Raw genomic sequence first — 20020 nt, forward strand, 5'->3', positions numbered from 1 at the left:
CTTGCGTTTTCTCTAATTGGAAAGCTATCTGATCTTACAAAGACCTAGTGTAAATGCCCTCCGAAATGCTTTTAAGACACATTTAAATCAAATTGATCAAACCACTTCAGGAGGTGGTCTGGGCCGCATTCCAGACAAGTGTAAATGTATCTGGTTGTTGAAACCACGTATGTATATTGTACTCCTCCCAAAATATTAAAATAATAAATGTGTGAAAGTGTTTTATAGGCTATATGGCATGTTATATTCAGATATGACAGTGCTAATGCAACAAGCAACGCAGTGGATGAGTAGCTGAGTATCTCTTCAGCAAGCTGCCATGCAAACTGCCACAAATTAAACTGTCAGTGAGTCACAGACACAAAATCATCTTCATTAAAAGTAGTGAGACCTTACTTTTCAGAAGTGATGCTGTACTCTCTCCTGTTGCAGTCTTTGATCTTGAAATTAGCTGATAATGCCTAAAATGTAGTGCTTATCTGTTGTGTGTGATATGTCATGTGATATTGTTCATCTGATGATTTATTTTCCAAATTTTAAGATTAGATCATTTTCTGATACAAAAAAAAAAACAAACAAAAAAAACATGGAATTCAATAGGAAATATATACAGGTTCTGGTCATGTAATTAGAATATCTTCAAAAAGTTGATTTATTTCACTAATTCCATTCAAGAAGTGAAACGTGTATACATTCATTCCACACAGACTGATATATTTCAAGTGTTTATTTCTTTTCATTTTAATGATTATAACTGACAAATAATGAAAATCCCAAATTCAGTATCTCAGAAAATTAGAATATTACTTGAGACCAATACAAAGAAAGAATTTTTAGAAATCTTGGCCAACTGAAAAGTATGAACATGAAAAGTATGAGCATGTACAGCACTCAATACTTAGTTGGGGCTCCTTTTGCCTGAATTACTGCAGCAATGCGGCGTGGCATGGAGTCAATCAGTCTGTGGCACTGCTCAGGTATTATGAGCTTTGAAACTGTGTTGTAGCGATTTATAGCTCAAAAGGGAAAATATTTATGATTAATTATAACTGGTTATAATTAATTATGAATATTTAGATCAGATCTCAGAATTAACCGTAGCAGAATTAATATTACAATTATTTGATCTGTTCGTCCGCCGAATAGATAGTATAATCATTTATCAATTCTAGGAAGAATTATGTTTCTGGCCAAGAAAGAGTGAAATTTTTTTCTGTGAAATTGTTTCAGTTTTACCCAAAATACAGTGTAAACATTATGATGCATCTTCTAATCACATAGCATACACAATTGTTTAGAAAATGAAGAGCAGATCATTTTAATACCAAGAACGAAGCGTATAGAAGGTATTAAACCAAAGATACATTCATACATAGGAATATAAGCATTCAAAGGGTTAACTAATACAGATAACTAGGTAACTAGGCAAATATGATAGGGAAATATACAAACAACACATGCATATACCAGATACATTTGTGACCGATTAATTATAGGCTAAATAAGGAAAAAGTCTTTGTGTATGTGTGTTTGTGTATTGTAAGGTAGTCTGTGGCCAGGCGTCTCGTGCCTGGCACCGAGTGGGTGATGGTCTCCTCATTGGAATCCCTTTGAAGTCCAATGGGGAGACAAGAGTTGGTCTGTTTAGCATCTACGTGGTAGTGAGGAGGGAACCATGGGCCATTTAGCACCCATATAAATGTAGAGGAACAAGCTATCTCTTTAATTTATATGCAAATGTCAAAAGGCTAACAGGGTCTCTGAGGCATATGGCCTAACTGTTATCACTGATATTAGGCAGACGCTACAGTGTGCAGGTGCCAAGTCCTGTTGGAAAATGAAATCTGCATCTCCATAAAGTTGGTCAGCAGCAGGAAGCATGAAGTGCTCTAAAACGTCCTGGTATACAGCTGCGTTGACTTGGACCTCAGAAAACACAGTGGACCAACACCAGCAGATGACATGGCACCCCAAACCATCACTGACTGGAAACTTTACACTGGACCTCAAGCAACGTGGATTCTGTGCCTCACCTCTCTTCATCCAGACTCTGGGACCCTGATTTCCAAAGGAAATGCAAAATTTACTTTCATCAGAGAACATAACTTTGGACCACTCAGCAGCAGTCCAGTCCTTTTTGTCTTTAGCCCAGGTGAGACGCTTCTGACGTTGTCTGTTGTTCAAAAGTGGCTTGACAGAAGGAATGGGACAGGTGAAACCCATGTCTTGCATACGTCTGTGCGTACTGGTTCTTGAAGCACTGACTCTACCTGCAGTCCACTCTTTGTGAATCTCCCCCATATTTTTGAATGGGTTTTGTTTCACAATTCTCCCCAGGGTACGGTTATCCCTATTGCTTGTACACTTTTTTTCTACCACATCTTTTCCTTCCCTTCGCCTCTCTATTAATGTGCTTGGACACAGAGCTCTGTGAACAGCCAGCCACTTTTGCAATGACCTTTTGTGTCTTGCCCTCCTTGTGCAAGGTGTCAATGGTTGTCTTTTGGACAACTGTCAAATCAGCAGTCTTCCCCATGATTGTGTAGCCTACAGAACTAGACTGAGAGACCATTTAAAGTGTCACAACACCCCCCTGTTTCAGAGGTGCTTTTTCACACCTCTGGTTTGAAAAACTTTCTGAAAAGGGGCGTTGTTCACTGGGGGTAAGGGGTGGGGGTAGAATGTGGAGTGGAGGCAGAGACTGCATTAAAGGAGGAGTGACAATAAGTGAATACATTCTGCTAATTTGCACACCAACAATGTAAACACACACATGTTGGCAAGATGGACAGCAATGCCAAGAGCAGCAGCTACAACGGTTCTGAGAGCAGTGTGGAAGCGGAGGACTTCTCCCCACCAGAATCCCCACAATAAATAAAATTATATATTTGCAACGAATGGTAGTTTCTCTGCTTCCTAAACTTGTACATAAACCTAAATACATTAATTTGCTGTCATATAATCACGATAAACTTAAAACAGACATATTGGGGTTTCATGAAGACACACATGATACAAAATATTTTACCTTTATTGATTTAATGACATTTGGATGATAAGTAAAATATAACATAACATTAGCATTTACAGTCCTGATGAAATGTGTAAACAGAACAAATTATGCGGTACTTTGCAAGTAGTAGACTGGTAGACTATCATTTGATAATAGCACTCAAAGAAACAAAGCACAGGACACATTTGCTAAATGGCTAGTATAATAGACATGTAAATGGACATGTTAAAGGTCACATTGTTAAAAGTATCCAAATGGTGAAACATTCAGCAGTCTTCAATTTTAATAGCCATTATAAATGTTTATTTTAAATAGTGTTTATAACTATATATAAATATATAAATATACGGTTGAGATGAATATAATAAAATAATCTACAAATAAATAAAAACAAACTTTACTTAAATAGCAAGGATTCTGCATTTTTGTGAACATCAGCTAGCACACGCACATTATTTAAAATACTTTAACGAAAAACTTTGATCATGCCCGACCATTAAACTTAAGGGATGTTGTTCAAGATAACATATATCATCATGTAATATACATTCAAATAAGATGTGCAAATCAAACATGTACCATATTTGTGCAGATAGCAGAATCGAAAGAATCTGGGCTGGCATCTTTGTTCAAAAGAAGACGATCCGCGAATCCGGATTCCACAAGTCCCCAATTCAAAAAACCGGTACGAAAAGTTCCTTACAGAAAAATTTGCTGTGTGTTTTCGTAGAACTGCACAACCCAGCAGCGCGCGCAATAGCTCATGCAAAGCACGGTGCAGAGATTGGATTAGACGAGTCCTTTGTCATGTATAATGTTACACTGCTCATTAATATTGCTTAAACGGGGCCGTCAAGCCGATGACGTAAATAGGTACTGTACAAGGCACACAGCCAATGAGCGCTAAAAAAAAAACTGCATCTACGTCACGGGCTCAAACGTAACTTTTAAAACCGGATGCACGAAATGGTCACAAAAAGCGCAAAAATGACCAATTTCCACTTTGTAACATTTTAAGTGACATATATTACTGTTTTAAGCAATGTACAACATGTATATATGTGACCCTGGACCACAAAACCAGTCATAAGGTTAAATTTGACAAAACTGAGATTTATACATCATATGAAAGCTCAATAAATAAGCTTTCTATTGATGTATGGTTTGTTAGGATCGGACAATATTTGACTGAGATACATCTATTTGAAATCAGAAATCGGAGGATGCAAAAAAATCAAAAAGACTGAGAAAATCACCTTTAAAGTTGTCCAAATTAGGTTCTTAACAATGCATATTACAAATCAAAAATTACATTTTGATATGTTTACAGTAGGAATTTTACAAAAAAATCTTCATGGAACATGAACTTTACTTAATTTCTCAATGATTTTTGGCATAAAAGAAAAATCTAAAATTTTGACCCATGCAATGTATTTTTGGCTATTGCTACAAACAAACCCCAGCGACTTAAGACTGGTTTTGTGGTCCAGGGTCACATATCTGTAAACAACTCAAAAAATGTGTTTTAGGGTTTTGTGACCCTTTAAAGGCCATTGCAGGTGTTTTGAGTTAATTAGCTGATTAGAGTGTGGCACCAGGTGTCGTCAATACTGAACCTTTTCACAATATTCTAATTTTCTGAGATACTGAATTGGGGTTTTCATTAGTTGTCAGTTATAATGATCAAAAGAAAAGAAATAAACACTTGATATATATCAGTCTGTGTGGAATAAATGTATAAATTATACGAATTTCACTTCTTGAATGGAATTTGAAATGGAACTTTTTGAAGATATTCTAATTATATGACCAGCACCTGTATATAGCTCTAAAATATTTCATAGCTAGAAGTTAATAATTTTAGCTGCTTTTTGTGTAAAATAATCCACCTCAGCAATTTATAAATCTTAATTGTGTCATTATAGTATGACCCCTTGAAAGTGAGTAAGATAAAATTAGTTATGCTATGTGTGATTGTGCTACTGTGCCAGCATCCTTTTATCTTATTTCTCTCTTTCTTTGTGTCATCAGAAATGCCAGGCAAAAGGCTTCATGTGTGAATTGTGTAAAGAGGGTGACATTCTCTTCCCATTCGACAGCCACACCTCTGTCTGTCATGACTGCTTCGCTGTTTTCCACAGGTTTGTTTTTGAATATCAGATACATTACCAGTTAACACATATGCATTGCAATGGGGCCTTGGAAGGGACAGGTCTGGTCTGCTAAATATTGTTGTGACCACATTATATGAACTCATGAGAATGTGATAATATATGTCTTGGCCCCAAAATATTATTTTGTCAAAATAACCACATACTTAGAGTGGGGAAAATAATTATTTAATCCCCTGCTGATTTTGTTTGTTTGCCCACTGACAAAGAAATGATCAGTCTATAATTTTAATGGTAGGTGTATTTTAACAGTGCAAGACAGAATAGCAACAAAAAATCCAGAAAACAGAGCACTGTTCAACTCTTTATCTGAAAACTGTTCACAGATGATGTTGTACAGCTTGTAGCCACAATGTGTTAAATGTGGTCTTTCTGAAATAATCAGTCTGTATCCACTAAATATAAGTAACTAACGTGCATATCACTTGCTAGTGCATGAATCAACATGACGATGAAGGGATTACCTTTAGCAAACATACACAGAATCATTGTGTATCTTACATATACCAACATTATAAACAATGTAGGGCTTGGTTACACAAGATGAATATGTAAATATGAGGAAAGAAACATCTTTAATCTATAATCAGGATTAATTAGAATAAACTTACATTCAATCATGCACATTAACACCTGACGAAATGGTGGATAAAGCGGCTGGCAAAATGAAAGTAAAACAGAATAGCAGAAAACGAATGCCCACTAGTGGCATGCGATCATAATAAAGGTCCTCACTATAAACGCACATAGGGAATTTAGAACAGCTGCCCCCAGATAAACATATTTAATATGTCTAAATATTAAGCCGTGTTGGGGGCAGCCGTGGCCTAATGGTTAGAGAATTGGACTTGTAACCTAAAGGTTGCAGGTTCGAGTCTCAGGTCCAGCAGGGATTGTAGGTGGGGGGAGTGAATAACCAGCACTCTCTTCACCCTCAATACCATGACTGAGGTGAGACCCTTGAGCAAGGCACCGTTCCCCCAACTGCTCCCCGGGCGCCGCAGCAATGGCTGCCCACTGCTCCGGGTGTGTGTTCACGGTGTGTGTGTGTTCACTACTGTGTGTGTGCACTTGGATGGGTTAAATGCAGAGCATAAATTCCTAGTATGGGTCACCATACTTGGCCTCACTTTCACCTCTATAAAGATAAATTCGTCAGCACTCAACCCGACCAACTGGCCATTTGGCCCTGGGAAGCTGCTGGTCGATTATCATGACTACTGTGTTCACAGCTAGATCCTGAGTTACCCGCTGCCACTTCTGGTGAGTCTGGAGACCTGGGAGGTAATGTTGTGTGAAGTAAGACCATAAGTGATCAATGATAGTTAGGGAATTATGCCATCTGCGCTTGGACAAGGGCTCTGGGGTGTAGATCACCTGAGGCAGTGAGGCATCTCGCCGCCCCATGAGCAGCATATTTGGGGTAACCGGATCTAAGTCTGCCACGTCGGATGAAACGTATTATACCCTCTACCTCGATCAGTACTGTCTGCAGAACTTCTTCCGGCACGACTGGCTCCCGATGACTATTCGCAGTGCAGTGCGGCAGGAGGATTCATTCTAAAGGAGATCTGGTAACCAGCCAGCTGCTCCCGCAGTCTGGGCTCCGTCTCCATGAAAGCTTCTCTCAGTTCAGTCTCGGCCCCCCGAAAGTTGGTTCCCTGATCTGAGAAGATTTCGGATGGGGTTCCTCTGCGTGCTATGAAGCGCCTTAGTGCCAGTAAAAATGTGTCAGTGTCGATGCTTTTGAGCAGGTCGAGGTGAATGCATCTGGTTGTCAGGCACTTGAAGATGGCGCCCCATCGCTTCTCTGTGCGATGGCCAATTTTGACCACAAAGGGCCAAAAGCAGTCAACTCTGGTGGAGAAGAAAGGGGATTGGCATAATCACAGACAGGCCGAGGGTAAGTCAGCCATAATGGGTAGAGTAGGCTTATCTCTCCACTTTCTGGCACTCTACGCATTCTCTCTGGTGTCATTTGATGGCTTGCCTGCCCCTTAGAATCCAGAAATGGCAACGTAGTTCTGTGAAGACTCTATCAGGTCCTGGATGGAGTAAACGTTTGTCAAAGTGCTTCATGATGAGTTTAATCACCTGATGGTGGGGATCTAAAACCACTGGATGTATCTCAGCTTTGCTAAAGCCATCCAGTCGTCGTAGCCTACCTCCCACACGGATTAGACCTAACTCTGAGTCGAATTCGGATGCAAGTGTGTTCAGGCGGCTGGATGCGGGCACCTGCTTCCCTGATTTCAAAGCCTTGAACTCTTCTGGCAAGACTCAGGATATGGGCTTCCACACGTCAGTAATCTAACGATTCTACGTTTGTATCTTGGATGGCAACCCCATGGAGGGACCGGTAGGTTGCATCGCAACATCTGCGATGCATCAAGCGGGTCTGAATTTTGATTATCTGAGACTAATCCACAGAAGATGGCTTTCCTTGTCTCTAAGGTATCCTCTTGGGCCACGACAAGGGGCTTGACTGGCCATTGGTCTGGCGGTACGCGGAGGAATGTGGGGCCCCTACTCCACATGTCGGAGTTTGCCAGCTCCATGAGTGTCCTCCCTCTGGTAATGTCATCTGCCAGGTTATTTGAGGAATCTACATACCTCCATGATTTTATTTGGTCAACTCCTGTATTTCCGTTACTCGAAGGAATCTGAGGCCCCTACTCCACATGTCGGAGTTTGCCAGCTGGGCACTGCTCAGTGCTGCGCACAGCTCAAGGCATGACATCGACACCTGCCATTTGGGCCCACCCTAGAGCGAGCCATAACAAAGGCAGTGTGGATCTTACCATGCTGCTCAGCACGTAGGTAAGCCACCGATCCATAAGCAATCTCTGATGCATCCATTTGGAGTACGAAGGAGTGGAGTAGCGTAGCGCCAGACTCCATCAACTTTTACTCGTCATGTCCTGGTCTCCAACATGTCTGCGGCCACCTGATCCTGTTTAGACCTAATTTTTACCTTCTCACTGCGAGACGGAAGAACATCGAGCTGCCAAAGTTGCTTGACATGTTGATAGATTGGTCCCGCAGTGGTGTAAGAAAAGTGAACAAGTACTGCGGAGAAGGTACCTGATGTGGGAGCAATCCATCTGGTCCCTGAAGGACCCAACCAAGCAGTGTGCGTACAGCGACTGGTCCGCTTGCTGGTCCTAATCTGATGGGCTCCTTCAGAGTAATCAGTTAAAAATAGGGGTTGAACCCTATCGAAAGATGCAATAGGGATCCCTCTGAGATGGTTATAACATTGCTGGAGCCTCTTGATGAGGTAGTTTTGCTCATTTAACATGAGGAGTGGAGCAGTGAAGACACCCGTCAGGCTGTGCTTCTCTTCTGGCTTCGACTGTGGGGAAAGCAGCAAGTCAATTGACTGCCCCTTCAATTCTGTGATGTCATGTCGGATGGTGCAAAGGGCCATGATTTCTTCCCTCCCCTTATTCCTAGCTGCTGGACTGCTGCAGGAAGGATGATACTACGCTAAGGCCCATCGTCCAAGATGGCATATGTCGAATTCGACCTCTTGCCTCTCCACAGCAACACTGGAACTACTTTCAGGTACACACGTCTCGTCGAACTAGGGGAGGTAAGGTGTGCTCGTTTGTGTGATGTTGTCAGCAGCACACTGTTAGGACCATCCTGGGCAATGGAATGCAGAACTCCGAGATGTATATTCCCACAGTCCCTGCAAGGCTTCCTCAAAGTACATTCCTCCCATTTGTGACGTGTGCGCCCACATTTCCAGCACCTTTTGCCCTCATTTATCCACTTCCGTATCTGATCAGGTGAGCACTCAGTGATTTTACTGCACTGTGACAGGTAATGCTCCTGATTCTTACAGAAAAGACACAAACGTTTCAGTCTCCTGGCTGATGACTGAGGGTGAGCAGCATCGGTATGTACAAACTGCCCGGTGCTCATTTCTGTGGGCTGGTCATTGTCGTGATAGACTGCAGTGGATCAAGTCTGGGGCCTAGGAACAGATTGACATTCCTTACGTGAGACTTGTACCCTCTCAGTCTGGTAATGCTGTACCATCTTAGTTGATAACCGCTGTGCTTCCACCTTGATCTTCAACCAGTCAGCAAGGTCATGCAGGTTATATGGGTTAAGGCTATCATTATGCAATCGTCCTCGCAACTGTACAGATCTGGCCATTAAAAATGCATCTATTTTCATGCGGCAGCCTGCAATTCGACACGCGTGATCACGGATCTACCTGCAGCTGCTTTTTCAGAATTTTTCAAAACATTGTTGCGCTTCATATAATATCCACCAGGTGGGGCAAGGAACACCATTCTGTAGCCAATCACCATGGCCAGCTCTAGAGGGCAGTGATGCGCGGGTTGATCCAAAATGAGCGGGTGCCTGCAGTCAAAATATTTTGAATGATATTTGGGTCGCGGTCGGTCGGGTCGTTTGAAATAAAGATGCCAATTAAACCTTTGTAATTTACATAGTACTGGACACAATTTTGAATGTTTAAAACCAGGGATTAATAATGAATTCCAAGTAAAAACTGTATTTTTTTTCTTTACATTTCCAGAGAGCGAAACAAACAAAATGAAACATTACTTAATAAATTCAAGGCACTATAATTTCCTTATTCATTTGATACAACTATTATAGCTATATAATAAATATATATAACATAATATTATTTTGTCATATTCGTGATTCCTGAATTTATATATGAAAACTTAATTTTGAAGTGCATTCGTTATGTTTGTATAAAGGAAAATTCGTTAACCTAGCCTATTGATAATTTTAGAAGAAGTTAAAAGTTAAGAAAAAAAGCAATTAGCTTGTAGTCTATATTTATTTAGGGCTATAGGCTAATCTTTTTCTTAACTTTTATTACATTGTAGATCGAAATAAAATAATTCTTGATCATATTTAACATCGGAGAATCAATGACATAATAGCTACTTCAAAAACGAAATTATTTAAATCTGTATAAATGAAAAAACAAAATAAATCACAACAAGAACAATCTGTATTTTTCTTGTAATCAAGAACATTTCTTTTGACAAAATGACCTAATTAATGCCGAATGATGTTTGACAGTGAACGCATCTCCACCGCATAGCCACATATAATTGCTGGTGTCAGTCTCAAACAGAGGTGGGTAGTAACGAATTACATTTACTTCGTTACATTTACTTGAGTAAATTTTTTGGGTAACTAGTACTTTTAGAGTATATTTAAAGATAGGTACTTTTACTCTTACTCAAGTACATTTATAGTGGAAAAAACTTTACTTTTACTTCGCTACATTTGATGGCGTTCCTCCGTTACTGTCCTCAGAAACGTGTCGTTGGAATTTTCATTTCATGTCTGATAAAACTGTGTTAATACTGCTGTGTATACAGATGTTACTATGGAAACCATAATATTTCAGCGCTCCTAAAGTGCCCCCTCGTGACAGATAATTAATTTTTCATTTCAAAACATTCTTTTCAGCTGTTTATGGTCAAATGATTGCAATTATCGACCCATGTTTTTATGTAGCAAACACAGAGTTGTAAATGTAAAAAGTTAAGGTGCCTTCTAAAAATCTAAACAAGTACAGTAATATTTATGTTTCAAATAAATATAACAAATTATATACTCAATTTATCCCTTTTAATGTTATAAAGGATGAAATGGATGAAATTTGTTTTTGTGTGAAACTGTATCTGAATGTTAAATCATGCCATTTTATGGCTTAATATTCTACTTTACATTGTCTAATCCCATTACTGTTTATTTTACTTTTGCAGATCTTAAAAATGGTTATGAATTGCTTTAAATTAATATTTAAAAATTCTGCAGATACACTAAATGAAATAAATATAATGAAATAAATTTACTTCCTTGATATTTGTTTATATTTGTGTATTAAAAACATTTTTGATTAGACTCCTATCTGATTTTCTATATTTAAAAAGGTCTTTTTTTTTATTTGGGCTAGTTAAATTAATTTTCGGGCTACCAAAATCTGAAGAGAACCTCTTCAGAAATTTAGCGAGCCCTGTGTGTGTGTGTGTGTGTGTGTATGTGTATATATATTAGGGGTGGGCATAGATTATTTTTTTTAATCTAGATTAATCTAGATTAAATCTTGGAATTAATCTAGATTAATCTAGATTAAAATGGCTAATTTGAATTCTGCTGAAGGCATTCAGAATATGTGTGCTACCCAAATAATGACTTAAAGTCTTTGAGAATGGATCATAAAGCTCATAAAGCTGTTCTATGATAATTTGTTGATGAAAATAAATTAAGTTCAATTAGATGTACTTGTGTTTACTAACTAACTAACAATGAAATTATTTTTTCTACCTATTTGTGTTTTTTTTAACGTCAACACCTACCCAGCCCATTACATGTTACACCGTACTTTTATTTTGACAGGTTGCCGTGAAGTTTCTGTGTCATACAGTATGATATGATGCTAGTTTTCTCAAATGAAACGGTAAAAGTGACACTCACAGCAGTTTGGGAGATTGAGTTTATCTGTTCATGTGAGATGAAAATGCCAAAAATTACCGGGAGCGTCACGTGTGTTTCAGTATGCGTGTAGTAAAAGCTCGTCTCCATCATTCATACATACAGCTAGGCAAACGGAACATATTCATATTAATTCATATTAAAACGGTCTTTTTGCATTTCAGGTTTCACATACACTAGTCCATATCGCGATTTGAATTAAGTGACTGACCAACATTTGATTTATGAATCCAAAAAACGACGAATTTACGTGGCATTTCGCTATAGTAGATTCGTTTTTTATGAATGGAGGACGACGTGATCCCGTCTGTGTTTTGGCGGAGGAGACTTAAACGCGCGACCATATTCAATAGTCTTCGGTATACATCCGCGTTAAACTATCAAGGTGAAAGTCATCATAGCTTGCGTAGTTTAGACCCAGCTCCCAACCAGATGCATTTCAAAAATAGGTCGTGATGATTTGAGAAGGCAAACTGATCAAACAGACTATGATCAGTCTTCCGCTGGGCACTGTTCATAAAAAATTAAAATAAAAAACTTATATTTAACGATCAAAAATGCTCCATACGTTTTTCTAAATTAACTAAATAAATAAAAAAAGAAAACTGTCATTTATGGTCATACAGACAGAAGCTGAACATAATTCAAAACTGTAAAGTATTTGCAGAATAAGGAAAACATGAAGGATGCCGCTTAATATTTCCCTTCCTTTCCCTGAACTTTGGAGCTTATCCCTCATTCCATTTGTGTTCTTTGTTTTGTAATCTTTATATTAGGCCTATTTGTCCTTGTCCTTGAAATAGACTATAGGAAAGCGGAACAGAGCTCTGGAATATACTATATTAAATAATGATTTTGGATTTGACCACGTCAGATCACAAAAGAAAGTTATTTCAAACACTCGACTGATGTTATTAAAATGTTCTCTTTAGACAGCAGGGCCCGTATTCACAAAACATCTTAAGGCTAAAAGTAGCTCATAACTTGCCGATTTAGGAGAAAATTTTAAAAATAATTGGCGTGTCAGTCCTAAATTCAGGACTCATAAGTTACCCCTTCAGTCGAATCACTTCGACGTTACATTGGGATCTCGCTTGAGAGACCGATCATCTCTGAGCCTTATTAAAAAGGCCAATTGAAAATTGGCGAGTGGACGTGCGCGCCGGCATCTTATATACCCGTATGTACGGGGGCGTGGCCGGCGCGCATGTCCACTCGCCAATTCACCACTCAGTCAGACTTTTGCTTTCAGAGCCGATGTGTCGAGCCTCTAAACAGCTGATAAGACTTCAAGAAGAGTTCTTCAGAGTTCATGCTCCCTCCTGCTGGTGCGCTGCCAAAACTAAAAGAGTGTTTCAAAGAAAGAGCATTGTTTGGCAGCCGCCAGCGTGATCCTGCGGGCGGCCGTTTTCACGGCCATATAAAGCCTTTGCATTTCCAGCGAGCAGCCCCGGCAAGTGCACGGTTGCCCCGCGGCGCCTCCCTGGGCAACCAGGATCACAAAAGAGCAATTTCTAGCGGCCGTTTCAGACGTTCTTTTCAGAATGTCTTTTCGGCCATGCGTTTCTGGGTGTGGTAGTTTCCTCTCCTCAGCAGACGGACATGAGCGCTGCCTCACGTGTTTAGGCTTTGAGCACGCTGGGGTGGCGCTCACGAATGGTTCATGCGGTGAAAGCATGACCACGCTGAAGTCCCGCCGCTCGTTCGTGAGCTGGCTCCCCCCGCCTCCCTCCCACTGTCAGCCGTTGAGCCGCCAATGCGCTTCGGCCACCGCGGTGAGGCCCGGGGGGGACATTCAAATTATGGTAGAGAACGTTCCGCCGGCTCAAAAAGCCCTGCGGACTTCTCTGTCTTAGCGTGGTCCCGTTGAGTTTCCGCAGCAGTACGCTTCCCCGCCTGGCGGGCCGAGCGTCTCCTTCGGTGCTCTTGCAGAGGATGAGATGTCTGTCACAGCATCAGAGGGAGAGTCAGACGGTGACACATCTCTTCCCGTGGCACAGCGCCCACCCGTGGTCGCTGCCCCTCCGGATGTTGATGTTGAACTGTCGGCTATGCTTCTCCGGGCAGCCGGGGGGGATCGGTTTGGAGGTTCCCCAGGAGCCTCCGGCCGATCCTTCTAGGCTGGACGACTGGTTCCTGGGGTGGCACCGGCGGCAGCGCCGCGCTCCCCCCGGTACCGTTCTGACCGGAAATGCATGAGGAGCTGACAAAATCGATGGCGCGCTCCCTATTCATTTGAAGCGCACTCCAGCTCCTCTCCCCTCGCCACTCTCGATGGCGGGGCAGCCAAGGGGTGCGTGGCGGTCCCCCGGGTCGAGCACGCTGTCGCGGTGCACCTTTGCCCGCGGGGTGCAGCCCTCCGCGTCTCCCTTCCAGGGCGTGTGGATTTTCTTCCGCCCTCATTGGCTGGGCCTTCCACACCGCTGGACACGCTGCCACCGCCCTGCATGCCATGGCAACACTGCAAGTGTACCAGGCGCAGGCACTTAAAGGCCTGCACGAGAGTGGTCCTGACCAGGGGGTATTTGAAGAACTCCGCGCCGCCACTGACTTCGCCCTTCGGGCCACTAAGTTCGCGGCGCGTTCCCTTGGTCAGGTGATGTCCACCTGCGTGGTCCAGGAACGCCACCTATGGCTGACTCTGGCTCAGATGGCGGAGGCCGACAAAGTTCGCTTTCTCGACTCTCCCATCTTCCAGAGCGGCCTATTCGGCGACACCGTGAAGAGTTTTGCTCAGCGGCGTCGAACGTACCGCCGGCCCCAAAAGCCTGCGATCTCCCGCCCATCAGCATACCCCCGTCGAGATGCCAGAGCAGTACGCCTCCCCGCCATTCGGGCTGGGCGTCTCCTTTGGCGCTCCACAGGAAGAAAATAGGTCTCCAACGGTTCAGAGGAAGACGGAGGCCATCCAACATATCCTGCCCCGCCGCGAAGTTACCATTCCGCCGCCTGGGCCCCCGCCTCCGCCTGCCACACGATCCAGGCTCGCAGCCCGACGTCGAGCTGCCCGTGGGAGAGGGACGCCACTCGCCTCTCAGGGTCCTGCGAGGGAAGACCCTCGCAGGCGAGCTTCGAAGCGTACCTGATGCGAGCACCCCGGAGGTGGTGCTCTGTCGGCACTCCCGCTGTAAGCAGGACTTAGCCATTCATTTGAAATCACAGAAAGACCCGACTTTCTCACCTCCGGGGCCCCAGCCCCGAGTTTCCTTCCTGAGCAGCACTTCCACTCCTCGGAACCAGACTCGGGACCGGATGTCGCCAGCGCGGGAACCAGGGAAGAAGGTAAGCACTGCTTAGTGCAGTCAGACACTTCTCCAGGACGTTCATCCTTCTGGGTTTTGTCTCCTTCCCTGTCTTTCCCTAGGCTGCCCCACCACAGTCACGTCGGTCAACGTTCCCTTGATACCACTACACTGGTTGATACGGACGGTACGGCCCGGCTCCAGGCGTCCGCCCAGACTCAGAGGTAACCCTTACATTCTTTATTCGGCAGGCGTGCCTCTCTTCTGCCTGCGGAGGTCGCGTTCCTACTGGCGAAGGACGCGATCCAGCCTGTCCCTCCAGCCGGGACGAGGTCAGGGTTTGATAAGAGTCCCGACTTCACGTGTCCAGTTAGAGTGGTGGGTTAACATCCGCCCTGGATGGAGCTCTGTTCTGATCCCTTCTTAGGCTGTCGGCACACATGCTCACGACGACGCACATACAAGTATGTTTCCGTCTCCAGGGCTGGGTTGCAGCCATCTGCTTCGGCACCCCCGCCATCTGGTCCTTCAGGCCAACCGAGGGAATCCTTTTCCTCGGGCGGGAGCCCGACTCGGTCCAAGACGGCCCGCCTTGCTACCAAGAGCGCGCAGTCAGTGCTGTAGTCCCTGAGCTAATCAGGCACAATACAGCGGTCCTCTCAAAATCAGAGGCTCCTGGGGCACATGACAGCTCTAGCCACTTGCCGCTAAGCTTGTTTCATGTTAGACCGCTTCAGCACGATCGAGTCCCATGATGGGCATGGCATCTCGGCTCACTCCAGACTGGCGTTTTCCCGCAGTATTGCCGACAAGTCAGCCCGTGGCTTACCACGGGTTGGGTTGCCATGTATGACAGAGGCTTACAGCTCCTCCCCATCTGCTCCCATGGAGTCCAACGTGGCAGATTTTGCTACTTGCCATTCACTTGAAGCAGGGAAACTCAACCGTGCAGCCGGTCGGTTCCCACGGCAGTCCACCCACCTGCAGAATGGCGACTCCACCCCGTGACGCAGCTAGTTGGAGTTATATCGGCAAGGCCCAGCCACATCCGCTCGCCCTTCCGATTCCTCCCATTGCCAGAGCAACACTGGCACACAGCTGACCTCCGGGGCCCAAGTACGCCCTTCCCCAGCAAGCCTCCTTGTGCAGACTCTGTGCGAGTCCAGGGAGGACGAGGAGTAAGTCGGTAGGTTGCGCTACAAGGATGGCCTACCCGGACTTAAGTCTTAGTACCCCCCCCCCCTGGCGGCAGTCCCTCCCTGTAAGGGCACGGTTTGACACCATAGACCTCTCCGGCCTTCCACAGGCCGTGATACAAACTATCACTCAGTACTGAGCTCCCTTGACACAGGCAGGCTTACGCACTGAGATGAGGTCTATTTGCTGGCATTCCTCTCGCTGAGAGGCACAGAGATACACGATTGCAGTAGTGCTTCCTTCCTGCAGAAGAGTTGGAGCGCAGGCTGTCCCCTCGACTCTCGGAATATATGCCGCCGCTTAGCCGTATATCACATGCAGTAGATGGAGCAAAGTAGGTAAGCACCCACTGGTCGTGAGGTCCCTCAGAGGTGCCCAGACCGCACCTCATACCCTCTTGGGACCCCCCCCGTCGCCCTTCAGGGCCGCGGGGCGCTCCATTTGAGCCACTGGCCTCAGTCGAGCTAGAATGCCTGTCATTAAGACAGCGCTCCTGACTGCCCTGGCTTCCGTCAAGAGGGTAGGAGACCTACAACCTTTCTCTGTCAGCAAAGCGTGTCTAGAAATCGGGCCCGGCGACTCTCACGTTACAACCTGAGACCCCGGCCTGGTTATTGTGCCCAAGGTTCCCCACCACGCCTTTCCGCAATCCGGTGGTGAACCTGCTAGCTCTGCCCTGGAAGAGGCAGACCCAGCTTTGCGATGTTATGTCTATAAATATGTGAAAATGAAATCACTCGGCACTTCAGGCGCACCTAGCAGCTTATCTGCTCCGGGGTTCAGCAGAAAGGGAATGCTGTCCCCAAACTGAGGTTGGCTCATTGGGTGGTAGATGCCATCTCCCTGTCTTATCTATATCAGGGAGAGCCAGGCCCCTTAGGTGTTCATGCCCACTCCACTAGGAGTGTTGCTCCATCCTATGCGTTGGCTCATGGCGCCTCACTAGCAGATATAGGTAGAGCTGCGGGCTGGGCGACACCTAATCCCTTCGCTAGGTTCTACAACCTCCGCTCAGAGGCCGTGTCCTCCCGTGTCTTAACATAAGACTTCAGGCGAGCGGGAGGACTGCTGGTGTCGGCTTGCTGCGCCATTCCCACGTGGATCCGTGCGCTATCTCCCAGAATGTTCCCTCCGGTGAACCCTGGGTCCTCCATGCCCCGCAGTCAGGGCTAGATGCGGAGTAGTCCTTGGCTGTGATCCTGCCTGGGTCTCCTTCGCCCCGCAGGTTGTGGCTATACTTTTCAATATTTTCCAGCGGGGGAGACTGCTGTTTCCCTCGTGTATCCCTAAGAAGCCTAATGGATATATTGAATTATTCTCATTTCCACATGTACAAATTCCATGTGCTCCGCCCCCCCAACCCATGCTTCAGTACAACTGGCATCCCTGCAGGCCCCCCTTATAAAAAGGGGCCTCAGGGCGTTGGGAAGGTTACGTTTCAATGACCGCCTGCGGACACGTCTGGGAAGACCTGCCGGCACGTGGCATTGTGTGTAACGCGGCGTCAGGGTCGTGGCCTTTTCCATGGGTCTAAGTTCCCAATGTAACGTCGAAGTGATTCGACTGAAGGGGTAACGTCTAGGTTACGAAGGTAACCCTCGTTCCCCGAAGGAGGGAACGGAGACGTTACATTCCCCTGCCACGCCCCTGGCGTTGCGCTGACGCTGGGCTCTCCCGGCTCTTCAGCAAAAGCCTGACTGAGTGGTGCCAATTTTCAATTGGCCTTTTTAATAAGGCTCAGAGATGATCGGTCTCTCAAGCGAGATCCCAATGTAACGTCTCCGTTCCCTCCTTCAGGGAACGAGGGTTACCTTCGTAACCTAGACGTTTTTGCTCTAAGAGTGCTTCACAAAGCGTTTAGCGCTAAAACTAGCTCCTAAGTCTGTGCAACGTAGTGATTTATACGCGTTCGCTTGGGTTTGTGAAATCACCCATTTCGCGTGGCGGTGTGCACGGCTTCTCAAGTGAACTGTTCGCGTGTCTGTTTTGGCTGAACAGGTACGCCTGTACAAACATCTCTATAATCCATCAATGCGTGACCAAAGAAATAGTCAGATGGCAAATAACTCATCGTGACCAGTATTGGAAAGGACGAAAACTTTTGCAAAAAAGTTTGTGAAACTGTCAATTTTAACACTGTTGTGTTGGTTTTACTGTTGAAGACTGCTGCAATAAAAATATTTCTCATAATTGCTTTTGTTAGTGTTTCACATTACTTATTTTCATAGGCGTAATTCACGGGTGGGATGAGTGGGACACTTTTTGCAAAGCTTGATATTGTCCCACCACTTTTTTGAACATCTCGCAGCATGGACGTATCTAATGCCGAAAATAATATGCACACAATGATTGGCTGATAGGGAGGGGTCTCTGTCAGACATTCATTCATAGAAATATTGTAACATGCAATATTATATCATATTTAAATAAAGGTTTAAAATAAAAATGTTGCAATATTCAAATAAAGATTTTAAAATGCAGGCTAAGTGTCACTAATTAAACATGTATCTTCAGCCTCATGTGCGCTCCTCATATGCATATAAACAGCCTTTTAATTAACAGGGTAGAATAATCATAGGTGATAGTAAGGCAAGTAAACGTAAAATAAAATTTTACGTTCTCTTACTTCTTACCCAACTTGTTCGTGAAAACAAAGTTGGGATAACCTCAAAAACTAAAAAAGATGTGTGGGAAAATATATGTGTCCAAATAAATGCAGCTTTCCCACTTTTGTCCAGAAGCAAATATGACTGTAAAAAGCGCTGGTGTTCTTTGCAAAGTCAGGCAAATTAAGGCAGAGATTGCAGAATTTAAGTGACAAACAACTGCTACAGCTAAACGAACATTACTTTCAAGTTGCCAATAAGGTTTTCATGTAACCTTGTTATGCTATTGCAGATAAAAATCCTTAGCCTCATTAAAATATTTATTGCATTCATAGGAAGCTGCCATTTGAGGATCTCTGGCACTATTGGGTTGTTTTTATTTGTTGCAATTCTGCAGCAGTCCTTTGCGATTAAGACCGCACCTTCTGAAAAAGCTCATTATCATCCAATGCTACTAAATGTTTCTGTTCCGAGGCAGACAGCCGGCAACAGCCATTATAGGATAGTTTTAGGACTTGATCTTAGTGACTAAGGAGTCCTCTCCACTACTCCTAACATTTCGCAGATTTAGGAGCTAGTTTTAGTGCTAAACCGCTTTGTGAAATACTCTTAGAGCAAAAATTAGGAGTCCTAAATTTAGGATTGTTTTAAGCATTACTTTTAAGATTTTCTCCTAAATCGCTAAGTTATGAGGCTACTTTTATCCTTAAGATCTTTTAGGAAAAGGGGCCAGAATTTGGTGATGTACGCGCGCAGGCAGCACATGCTTGCCGTGCAGAAGAACACGCCGAGTATAAATCGGCCTAAATCATGCTTAAATCACAAGATCAAATCCATACCTTCCTAAAATTTATGTTGCTGGCGATCGCCTCGGAACTTAGGGCTGGGCGATATGGCTGAAAACTATATCACGATATCAGTGTTTCATATCGGTCGATATCGATAATTATTGATATTTTTATGACCCATTTAAAATAAGGACCAGGAGAAAAATATATTACACTCAAGCATTTTTATTTTAAACTTAACCTGCCTCTGATCATAATCCCCTCAGTTATTAAGACAGAAATGTCAACAACCATGGAAAACTCAAATAATTAAAATGTAAACATAAGTCTAAAGTCACAATATACACTTAATTATCTCTTAATGCTCACTTCAAACCCCATTCATTGTCGATGAAGTGAATGGTCAAGCTAATGTATGGCCCAGAAGTACAGCTTGACCACAGGTCAGAGGTTGTTGCAAAGTACTTGGCTGATAATATTTATTTCTGCACAGATTGCTGGT

At 43.9% G+C, this 20020-nt stretch overlaps 1 protein-coding gene across 1 annotated transcript in view; it reads left to right on the plus strand.

The window, feature by feature from the left end:
• LOC141345750 (differentially expressed in FDCP 8 homolog) overlaps nt 1-20020 on the plus strand; it is a 61755-nt gene that overhangs the window by 35728 nt on the left and 6007 nt on the right. Inside the window, exon 4 of the mRNA XM_073850644.1 lies at nt 5045-5154. Coding sequence (XP_073706745.1) covers nt 5045-5154 — 110 coding nt within the window. The remainder of the gene's footprint in view (nt 1-5044; nt 5155-20020) is intronic.

This window comes from Garra rufa, chromosome 11 (assembly GCF_049309525.1).
Source record: "Garra rufa chromosome 11, GarRuf1.0, whole genome shotgun sequence".
In the NCBI taxonomy this organism is placed as follows: domain Eukaryota; kingdom Metazoa; phylum Chordata; class Actinopteri; order Cypriniformes; family Cyprinidae; genus Garra; species Garra rufa.